General features: G+C 39.1%; 1 protein-coding gene across 3 annotated transcripts in view; it reads right to left on the minus strand.

Moving 5' to 3' along the window:
• Positions 1–12,267, minus strand: part of MTR (5-methyltetrahydrofolate-homocysteine methyltransferase) — a 149,633-nt gene that overhangs the window by 72,373 nt on the left and 64,993 nt on the right. For all 3 annotated transcript variants that reach the window (XM_069064488.1, XM_069064489.1, XM_069064487.1), the window contains exons 14-15: positions 10,906–11,018; positions 3,715–3,855 (exon numbers count right to left, since the gene is read on the minus strand). In XM_069064488.1, coding sequence (XP_068920589.1) covers positions 3,715–3,855; positions 10,906–11,018 — 254 coding nt within the window. The remainder of the gene's footprint in view (positions 1–3,714; positions 3,856–10,905; positions 11,019–12,267) is intronic.

Below are 12,267 nucleotides of genomic sequence, written 5' to 3' on the forward strand. Positions count from 1 at the left end.
AAAATAGTTCATATTGCCCCACAGTAGAAAGCACGGTTTCAGAAATGAGAAGAAAACCCCATTACATTCCTCTGCAAAGTTGGAAGGTCCACAGGCATGGTACAATGCAAATGTTTTCAAACATTTTTTTATTTACTGATTACTTTTGCTGATTCCTCTCCTCCCTTCCCCTACTTCCCTTTTTTCTGTTTCTTTTTTAAAATAGTATGCATTACACAGAATGACTCTCTGAGAAGGGGAAGGGGGAGGAAGAGGATATTAGAAGCAGTTTTGATTATGTAAAAAATTCAAGATAGCAACAAAAATTTAATTTAAAAAGACCTGGAGGGCAGGGATTGATCACCAATGGGCCATAAACTACAGTCAATTTCTCAACATCCCAAACATACTTTTGACTTCATCTGAGCAACACCATAGTAAAATTAAAACAGCAGCACAAAGGAAAGAGTTTGAAATATTTGGAGGGGGTTTTCCTGTCATGAGAGCACTTAGCTGATCCTCAAGCGTGGAAAGGAGTTAATATCTGAGAAAGGAATTAATAAGCATCCCTTTCCCTGGCTTTGGTGTAAGCTTACCCATTTCAAGTGCCTAAATGCCAACGTAACCATCTTAATATAGGATTTAGGCATCTCAAAGTCAGACACTGTTCTGTCTTCAGGATTAATGTGTAGCTTCATGCCCTTCAGAAGAAATTTTCTAGCCAAGGTATTCAAATTTGAGCTCCCACATTCCTGACTTGAAATAACCCCAGCTTTGGCATCCAAAGGAAGAAGTGAATACAGCTTACAGCATCTGGGTAAAAGGCTAACCTAGGACTGAATGGAACAAACAAATGAAAACATTATATTCCCCTTTAATTCTGACCTAACGTTCTTTTTCTTAAGCAACTCATGCCCCAGTCTCAGAAAAAAGGGTGAAATAAATAACAAGCCAAGAAAAAAACCTCAAATGATCATCTTCAAAGGGGAAAGAAATGTTAAGATTAAGAAAGTCACTAGAAAGAAGAGCAGCCAGAATTATGTAGCAAACATCATTACTCAAGGGAAGAGGATCCAGGTCCCTTGGTTTTAATTCCCTAATACCTGGACTCCCTATATTTAGGTATCTCTATGCTTATCTATTACTACCCTCCACCAGAGGGTAGCAAAGGAAAGCAAACAAAGAGTAAGTGATTATGTTGTTTCTTCTCACTCTGGATTTTTTAAAAGAAAAAAAAGGCCTGGGTAAGAAAGAGTTGAAACTGATGGCAAAAATGAAAATTTTTAACTTCATAAGGGGTTTTTTTTTGTTTGCTTTGATTTTTAAACTCAATCACCCAGGTTGAAGGAAAGGAGACTGTGGCCAAAACCCAATGTTGATCAGCAGAGAAGCCCTGATCTCTCCTATTTCTGACTGATGGTGAATCATTTAGGCAGTATAGTGTGTCCTTCACTCACAGAAGGTCACCACAATAGTGCAGGACACCCCATCGGCTTTAGCCCACTGCAGCACAGAGCTCTCAAACTCAATCAGTTCACCAGCCTCAGACTCCCCATGAGCAGCACCTATAGGCATGCATCACCACACCAAGCCATGGATTTCTAAAATGAATACAGAGCCAAGTATGCAAGAAGAGCTACTTGGAAGGAAGGTCATGTCCTTAAAACTGCAAAACTTTTGCTTTTAGTATTGCAGGAACTTTGCTCATAGAACTCTCTTGGAGGAAACAAGATAGTAATATAAAAGCTAATATTTACATAACACTTCAAGATTTGCAAAACACTTCACAAGTATTTTCTCATTTGATCCTCACAACCACCCTGGTAGGTAGCTGCTATTTAACAGAGGTAGACAAAGGTTAAGTGACTTGGCCAGGGTCACACAGCTAGAAAGTGTCTGAGGTCAGATTTGGACTCAAGTTTTTTTGATGCAAGGTCTAGCACTTTCCACTGAGTCACTTAATTGCCTATATAATGTGCATAAAGTATTCTACAAACTGTAAAGTATTATGCAAAGTCAGCTGTTGCTATTATAAATGGGTATATTACCTTCTTCCCTACATTGCAGAAGTGGGAGGCAAGGAGTATGGAACACCATATCCAATGTTAATCCCAGCCAATGGGCTAGTTCATTTTACAGAACTGCGTTTTGTGCCCTCTTTAAAAAAATCTTTGCTGTAAGAGATGGCTCACCAGGGAGAAGAAAAGGGAGAGGCATTTGGAAACATGTGATGTAGAAACAAAAGTCATTAATAAAAATTTTAAGTGGCTATATTTCAGTATTAGAGTTCTTTAGTCAAGACTTGATTACAACTCTCAGATGAGAAACCTTGAAAAACTTACTAATTTTACAACTTGATAACCTTGTCAAATAAAAGAAAGCCATCCTTAGTAATACTGGCAGTAAATATGTGCTATTACTTTTAGGAAAAGTGCTCTGAGAGGCACAAATGAAGGATGAATGATTAGAAACATTAGAACTTGATTCCCCCCAAAAAAGCTTAAAACTACACTAGGACTTTTGGGACATTCTGTATTTGACAAAAACTTAATTTAAAAACATGCTTTCCCATCTGTAAGGTAATGTCATTAATTCTTAAAATAAAAGCTCATTGGTGGGAGGAAGAAGTTCTGGGACACCCTCCCCTTTAATTTACCAACCTTTAACAAAAACAGAAATTATGGGGTAAGATGGGAGGAAATTAGGTCAGACAATGTTATTTTGATCTTTAATTATGTTTCAATTTGATTAGCTTCAGTGACCCACCCTCTTCCTCAAAGGATCAACCAATTCCTTTTATATTTGTACTGAAAGAGACAAAAGATTAAGTAGCAATAGCATTGAAGAACTAAAGATTTCATACTGAGCTGGTAAGGTACCTCTTACAGATCTAAGAGATAAAGAATGAACCCACCCCTCATATCACTCATAGAAATCTGGGGAGAAATTAATAATAGTATTCTGAATACTTGTTGTGCCCAGAAGTGTGCCACTTCAGAGAGTGGGGATAATGGACAGAGCATTGGGTTTCAAGTTAGAATTTCAGACACTTGTTAGTTGTGCGATCCTGGGCAAGTCACTTGACCACTGAGATTCAATTTTCTCATCTGTAAAACAGGAATAAATTCAACCACCTGATAAAGTTTCTTTGGAAGATGCAAAGAGAAAAATGTGTGTAAAGTATTTTCTGAACCTTACTACCCTAAATATTGGTGGCTGTTGCTGTTGTCATCATCATCCATTCATCCATTCATCCAGGAGGTTCAAGGCAAGAAACAGCAAAGATATTTGCTCCAGGGCAATGTACTTTAAAAACTCTACAAAAAGGGGCAGCCAGGTAGCACAGTGAGTAAGAGCACAGGCCCCAGAGTCGGGATGACCTGGGGATCGAATCTGGGCTCAGACACTTAGCACCCACCCAGAAACACTTGGCCGTGTAACCTTGAGCAAGTTACTTAACCCCAATTGCTTAGGGGCAGCCAGGTGGATCAGGGAGTAAGAGCACCGGTTCCAGTGTCGGGATGACCTGGGGATCGAATCCGGGCTCAGATACTTAGCACCACACACAGAAATAACTGGCCGTGTAACCTTGAGCAAGTTACTTAACCCCAATTGCTTAAAAAAAAAACTCTACAAAAAGACAAATTCATGACCTGTGTGATTAAGAGGTTACCCAAACAAGTTGAAATAAATGTAATGACAGTAACATAACACTGTAATTAAATTAAGCACCACCTTGGCAATATCAGGTTCAGAAGCAATGAAGTTACAAAATCTGGTCATAGCACGGGGGCCGTCCAACATCCCATAGTCCATGTTAACATCCAGAACCTGAGCTCCCATTTCCACTTGGGCTTTGCCCACACTCAAAGCTTCCTGTAGGAGAAACAAAGAAGACACATTATGACCCCTAACCCAAAAGCAAGAGAAGGGACCACATTTACTTAACTCTTACGATACCATGATTATTTGGGCCAAAAAGTAAAAAAACATAATCTATGGCACTAGCAATATCTTTAAAAAGTCCAAAAGGGAACTCTAACTCAGTCTCTTACATTCAAATACATGTTCCATGTTACCAGTTTTCTTCCAGTCTCCCAAATTAGAAATAAGAATCATTCAATGAGGGGGCAGAGCCAACATGGCAGAGTAAAAGGAGGAACTTCTTTAAGCTCCCGCTCCAAACACCTCCAATACTTGTAAAAAATGATTCTAAACAAATTTTAGAGCTACAGAATCCACAAAGTGAGAGAGAGAAACAAATCTCCCACTGAAGGCAGCCTGAAAGGCTGACAGGAAGGGTCTGGAGCACCAGGCTGGGAGCCAAACACAGTCCCGCATGAACTGTGCAGTCCCAGACCCAGGGCTGCCTTGACCAGCAGCACAGCCTGGCCAGAGTAGACTTCAGGAGAGTGAATCACCAGCAGCTGTGGCAGTTTCCAGATTTCTCAACCCATAAACGCCAAAGAGAAAGTAAAAGGTCAGTAGGGAACTCTGGTGGAACCAGGTGATGGAAGAGTGCAGTCAGACCACTGCTCCCCTGGGCAAGAGGTGGTGGAAGTGTGGCAGCTATAGCTGCTGCTACTTGGCTGCCTTTTGAACTTCTGGCCCACAGATCGTAGGGGAACCAAGTGACTATTCAGAGAGTAATCACTTTTGTTTTGACCTGCTTGGATCTGGGTCACAGTCTTGGGTGGTGGTCCTGGGCTGAGAACGCCAGTGTGCCAGAGCTTGTGGTGGCAGTAGAGAGGGTGCCCTCCTCATAGCTCTGACAACATTTGTGAAAACCTCAGCAATTTGGGACACAGCTCTCTCCACTCTGGAAGCAGAGTTCTACCATGGCAAAGAGCTCAAAAGTCAAGGATTTGGCTGGCAAAATGAACAAGCAGAGGAAGCACAATCAGACCATAAAATCCTTTTTGGGAACAAAAAGGATCAAAACATGGAATCAAAAGAAGACAACAAATTCAAAACTCCTTCATCAAAAGCTTCCAAGAAAAATATGAACAAATTACAGGCCATGGAGGAATTCAAGAAGGATTTTGAAAATCAAGTAAGAGAAGTGGAGGAAAAATTGGGAAGAGAAATGAGAAAGATGCAAAGAAAATCATGAAAAGTGAGTCAACAGCCTGCTAAAGGAGACCCCAAAAAATACTGAAGAAAATAACACCTTAAAAAATAGACTAACTCAAATGGCAAGAGACCCAAAAAGCCAATGAGGAGAAGAATGCCTTAAAAAGTCAAATTTCCCAGATGGAAAAGGAATTTCAAAAACTCAGTGAAGAGAATAATTCCTTCAAAATTAAGAATGGAGCAAATGGAACTTAATGACTTTATGAGAAAAAAGATACTATAAAACAGATCCAGACAAATGAAAAAATAGAAAGCAATATGAAATATCTCATTGGAAAAACCACTGACCTGGAAAATAGATCCAGGAGAGATAATTTAAAATTACTGGACTACCTGAAAGCCATGATCAAAAAAAAATGAGCCTAGAAATCATCCTTCAAGAAATTCTCAAAGAAAATTGCCCTGATATTCTAGAACCAGAGAGCAAAATAGAAATTGAAAGAATTCACTGCTCGCCTCTTGAAAAAGATTCCAAAAAGAAAACTCCTTGGAATGTCATAGGCAAATTCCAGAATTCACAAGTTAAGAAGAAGATATTACAAGCTGTCAAAAAGAAACAATTTGAGTATTATGGAAACACAATCAGGATAACACAAGATCTAGCAGTTTCTACATTAAGGGATCAAAGGGCTTTGGAATATGATATTCCAGAGGTCAAAGGAGCTAGGACTAAAACCAATAATCAGCTACCCAACAAAACTAAGTATAATGCTTCAGGAGAAAATATGGTCATTCAATGAAATAGAGGACTTTCAAGCATTCTTGATGAAAAAACCAGAGCTGAACAGAAAATCTGACTTTCAAATACAAGAAGAAAGAGAAGCATGAGAAGGTAAACAGGGGAAAGAAATCATAAAGAACTAATTAAAGTTGTACTATTTACATTCTACATGGAAAAACCATAATTATAACTCAAAAGACTTTTCAGCATGAGGATAGTTGAAGGGAATATATATGTATACATACATATGTACATATAAATACATATGTGACTGTATATATGTGTGTATGTGTATGTATACATAGTCAGAGGGCACAGGATCAGTTGAACAGGAAAGGATGATATCTAAAAATTAAAATTAAGAGGTGAGAGAGGAATATAATGGGAGAAGGAGAAAGGGAGAGCTAGAATAGGGTAAATTACCTCATATAAAAGAGACAAGAGAAAACTGTTACAATGGAGGGGAAAAAAAGGAAGGTGAAAGGGAATGGGTCAACTTACTCTCACTGAATTTGGCTTAAGGGGGGAAAACACACATTCATCTGGGTATCTTACCCTACAGGAAAGTAAGGGGGAAGGGGATAAAAGGGAGGATGATAGAAGGGAGGACAGATTGGGGGAGAGGGTAGTTAGAAGCACACACTTTTGAAAAGGGACAGGGTCAAACTAGAAAACAGAGTAAGTGGCGGGTGGGACAGGATGGAGGGAAATGTGGTTACTCTTTTACAATATAACTACTATGGAAATGTTTTGTGTAACCACACATGTAACACCTATACTGAATTGCTTATCTTCCCAGTGGGGGTGGGTGAGAAGGGAAGAAGGGAAAGAATCTGGAAATCAAAGTTTTAAAAACAAATGTTAAAAAAAAATTGTTTTTTACATGCAAGTGGGAAATAAGATATACAGGCACTGGGGTATAGAAATCCATCTTGCCCTACTAGGAAGTCGGGAAGGGGGAAATGCGAGAGGATATGAGACAGCAAATTGAGGGTAGGGGTATTCAGTAGGTTCACTATCTTGGGGGGGGGAAGATGGGGAGAAAATTTGTAACTCAATCTTGTGGAAATGAATATTGAAAACTGAAAATAAATAAACGATTATTTTTTTTTAAAAGAATCATTCAATGAGAGAATGACACTTCTAGTCCTCTTGCCTTTTCCTCTTACATGATCTGTCACCAAATGCTGTTGATTTTTCCTTAAGATATCACCAATTTGAAGTTTTTCCTTCTAACCAGGCGGCTTCCATGCTTGTGCAAGATCTTCATACATCATAAACATCCTCTAAGACTACCTAAATCCAGGGTCTTCCCACCAATCTATATAACCATCATATCACTTTCATCACACCATACCCTTATACTCAAGAATCCATAATGTCTAGCACATCAAAATTAAACTGTTCCATCTAGTTTTCATGCCCACAACAACTGGATGTCATTCTAATGATAGCATTTGAAATTATTACCCTCACAAAATGCTACTTCCATGCCAGTCAGGTTTGTCTTGTCACCATTCTTCACATATATCAAGTTCATTCCTCTTTTTGTGACTTTGCTCATAGTGTTCCCTTTGTCTAAAAAAGTAGGTCCCCCTCAATTACTAAAATCCTTCCTGTATTTCAAGGCCAAATTCACATACAACCTTCTCCACTGTCTTTTTCCATTAACTGCCTCACCTTTTATTAATCTTTCCTTTGTGGGGCGGCTAGGTGGCACAGTGAATAGAGCCTGGCCCTGGTGGAGTCATGAGGACCTGAGTTCAAATCTGGCCTCAGACACTTAACACAAATACTAGCTGTGTGACCTTGGGCAAGTCACTTAACCCCAACTGCCCTCCAAAAAGCAAAAAAAAAAACAACTTTCCCTTGTTTGAACTTCTACTGCACTAAACAAAAGAACACTTCTATTTACATCTTAAGAAATTTTCAATTATTTTTCTTATACTCATTTCCTCTCCACAACTAGACCATAAGCTCCTTGAGGCTAAGGACTAGGCTGTATGTCTTTTGAAAGTGACTGTCGCATTGGAGGTACTCAATACCTATGTGTTGACTGATGGATAGAGTAGAATCATGTGTGTGTGAGTATGTGTGTGTGTGCGCGCATGCGTGCATGTGTGTCTTTATGAGACAGACTTCATGATATGAAAAAAGATGATATACGTATCAGACATTCATGTTCTCATAGCACAGACATTACAGTTCAGTTGAGCACGGACATTAGAGTTCAGTTTTTTCTAACCCTAACAAGACCAAATGGAAATTTACAGTAATCACTGAGACAGAGAAGGAATAAGGATATTTAATTTGTATCACAAAAATAACATTGATTATTACAAAGAGAATGTCTTCAAAAAATTACTATCCAATGCTAACTTTTGTTAATATCAGCTGTGTGTCCCAAACAGACATACACAAATAAAAAATAATAGCATGAGTACTAAATGGGATCTCTAGGGTTCACAGAATCATAGATGAGGGGAAAAAAAGTTTGAGAAACAGATCATGAGCTTTGCAGAGACACCTGATAAAATAGTGATGGAGGTCTTCAATTATCCAGGCCATCTACTAGAGCTCTCCCTCTGCCAAAAGCAGAGAAACTAATAACTTCTTCACTTAATAATAGTCTATCCTTTGATAAAGTGAAGAAATAAACAAGTACTTATATCTTGGCTCTGATTCTCACCAATAGGGATAAACTATTTGCTCAAGTAGAAATGATGGGAACCTTAGAAAGAAATGATCTCTTTATCCTGGAGTTTGTGGTAGAGAAGGAGAAAGCCATTTTGGGAATGCACATTTGAAAGAGTTCAGAAAAAGGATAGGAGAATCCCATGGATTAAAATCATCAAGTGGAGGGAAATAATCCAGTTGAAGTTTAGAAAACAAAACAAAAGAAAACAAAATCCTTTATCTAAACAGACCAGTGTGGCTACAAAGATAACTCACTAACCAACAAATTTTTTAAAAGACACATACAAAAGATCAGAAAAGGAACAGGTAACTGGTAGAATATGAGGCTGAACAGTCCTATAACAAGTAACACCAGGCCTGCTAGAATTCAGAATGAACTGAAGCTGGTAAGAAAAAGCTGGGGTTTTATGGATATGTAGGGAGAAAGAAGAAGACCAAAGAAGGGACAGTACTCCTTCTACACATAAGTCTCCTTAAGGCCCTTTATATAAGAAGTAGTTACAAATTAAAACATCAGAAAAAACCTGTTTTTGTGTAAAGGAAGAGATTTCTATTAATTATAAAAGGTTGGAAGGATATTGCTGCTATTATATCAGATGTCTGGAATGAGTAGAAAGGGAATTTTTCTTGTACTATAAATTGCTAAAACATGTATGTGAAGAAACACGACTTTCCCCTCAAAATCTTCTTCTCTACCAAACTTTCCTATTATTGCTAAGAGCACCACAACCAAAGTGTCCTCCCCAACTCCTAGCTGTCTCTCACCCCCATATCCAATCTGTTGCCAAGTACTTCCAATTTTACCTTTGTAACATCTCTCAAATAGTCCCCCTTCTCTCCTCTAGTCTCATCACCTCATTGCAATAAGCTACTGGCTGATCTTGCCACAGGTCTCTCCCATCAGAGGCCATCCTCCACTCACCTGTCAAAAGTGATTTTCCTAAAGCACAGGTTTGATCCTTACTCAATAAACTCCAGTGGCTCCCTATTAACTACAGAATCAAATGTAAAATTTTCTGGTTGTCACTTTAAACCCTTTGTAACCTTCTCTCTCCTCCCTCGTAACTCTTCACATAGTCTGTGATACAAGGACACTGGCTTCCTTGCTGTTCCTAGAACAAGATAATCTGCTAACTCCAGGCAGTTTCATTGGCTGTCTGCCATACCTGGAATGCTACTCCTTCCTCATCTCTACCTTCTCATCTTCCTGACTCAGCTCAAGTCCTGGCTAAAATGCCACCTTCTACACGAAGACTTCCTCAGTCTCCTTCAATTGTAGTGCCTTCCCTCTGGCGATCAGCCCCACTTCATCCTGTCTATCTTGTTGGTTTGCGAGTTGTCATCCACCTTAAAGTGACTGCCTTGACAGCAGGGACTGTCTTTTGTCTTTCTTTATATCACCAGAACTTGGTACAGTACCCAGCACACAGTAGGTGATTAAAAATGCTTACTGACAAGAGGCATACAAAGGAGAGAGGCAGAAATGAATAAGGCGGTGCAAGGACAGAGGGAAGGGTCAGAGCAGTGAGTTCAGGGGTCTGGCACTAGAGGAAATGAGTGTATTAGGGACTAATAGAAGTTAGGGTTGGAAAGGTAGTTTAAATTCAGAAATCAAAGCCATGAACATGGCACAAAAGTCTGGACTTTTTCTTGTGAATAATGGGGAGCCACATCAAGTCTTCAAGCAAGGAAGAATGACATTACACACAAGTGACACTTTAGGAAGTATATCATACAGGATGAATGGAGTTGGGGAGACTGAAAGTTAGAAGATCAATTAGGAGGAATTACAATAATATAGGCTTGAAGTACTGAAAGCGTAAATAAGTAAAGGGACAGAGAGAATGAAAAAGGAAAATAAACAGGATAGCAAGAGTAATGTCAAATCTCTTCAGTTTAGATTTTTAAGCTTCATTTTGACATGATTTTAACCTTAATAGCATTCTCAACAAAAATAGAAAAATAACAATTAAAACATGGAGCAAGTATCCAAATAATGATTATCCTTCATCTTTCTATCTCTTTTCCACACTCCTAAAAAGGATAAGGGAAGAAACCCCGAATGGAGGGCATTTCTCCACCCCCACCTCCCCGACACCCACACCCACTTCCCCAAGCAGGGAAATAAACAGAAGATGGACCTGCTTCACACAGCCTAACCCTAATTCTTGAATGTTGAGCTTTTGGGGAATAACAATGGCAACTTCAATTTTTCTCAGGTTTAACCCCGCCCCCACTCCCCACTTCCAAGTTCAAAAGTGAGCCCAGTTCAGCATCTTCTCACATTTACTCAGCAGTGTGACCAATAATATAAAAGATAGAAGCTGTCTAGCAAAATATCATATGCCTCAGCGATCTTATCTTAGGATGCTCACTTCATAGTTTCCTGACAGGATGAGTTTAGCAAACTTCTTTGATCCTGCAACATTGCAGCGTTCGCCAATGTTAACGAAGTTGGTGTGCGGTCCAATCCTGAAGGGCTCTAGTCCTAAAAGAGAAGCATTTTGAAATATTCATGAAAACACATGAAGTAGGTAACACAAGATTAAAAACAAATACATTCACAAGAGAGACATCCCTGTATTCCTCAGCCCACCATACTACAATTTGCTCTCTGTCTTTGTAGAAACAGCTCCCCAAGCCTGGAATGTTTTACCTCCACACTTCTGCCTTCTGGCAACCCTTAACAATACTAACACTCAGAAACTTCCTACACAAAGCCTTGCTAGTGCTTCCCCCTCCCCTTCCCTGAAATGACTTGTTTACTATACATATATTTTGCATTTACTTATCTGAGTGCATCCTATTTTGCACTAGTAGAATGCAGGTCACTTGTCTTTGTATCTCAGAACCCAGCACAGTGCCTGGCACATAGGAGGTGCTAATTAAGTGCTTGTTGAATTAAACTGAATTACAAAGCAACTATGAGGGAAAGGAGACCATGAGGCCATCTCTGCCTGGTTGCTATATGCGGGTCTAAGGACTTAAGAGTAAAAAGTATAGCCTAAAGACAATACTGCTCTGAGTCTTTTTCCAAACTGTAAGACATATAGAAGACCCATAACCAAGTACTCCATGAAAACTACAGAGGCTGAGGAAAGATGGTGACAGAACAATTACTTCATAATTCTTCCCAACTATTAAAAACTGGAAACCAAATGGACAAAGAGATTTTACATCTCATTCTGCTGAGGACATTTTACTAAGGTAAAACTTAGGTCTATGCCTAAGATATTTCAGAACCTACGGGGAAAGAACACACGACTCATTACCAACCTGTCCATGGCAGCACTGATCCAGTAGGAAACTGTGTGGACCAGGCATCCAAAGATGACCTTTATTGTAACTCAACTCTTTAACTATTAAATGGGGATAATAATATCTTCCCAATCTAACTCACAGAGCAACTGAGGGATAAAACAGGAAAATATTTTAGATAAAGTTAAATGCATCATACAAATTAAAGTGTTGCTATGGTAATTACTGTGAGACCATCTCTAGTTCTACCTTTTCACAGTGAATTATTTAATTCTAAAACAATGCCATAGTAGTAGAAGCATATAAGCATAAGATTTCAATCTGGAATGGCCCTTAAAAACCACCCCTCTCATTTTGTAAATAAGGAAATGGAGGCACAAGGTTAGGAGACTTGTCTAAGGTCACACAGCTAGTAAACTGTCAAGCTGGTATTGAATTTAGATCCTTCAGACACAACTGCAGTGTTCTTTCCACTGTTT

This window comes from Petaurus breviceps, unplaced genomic scaffold (assembly GCF_028583685.1).
Source record: "Petaurus breviceps papuanus isolate PSGF00001 unplaced genomic scaffold, PetGlider_PUasm1.0 90633, whole genome shotgun sequence".
Lineage (NCBI taxonomy): Eukaryota > Metazoa > Chordata > Mammalia > Diprotodontia > Petauridae > Petaurus > Petaurus breviceps.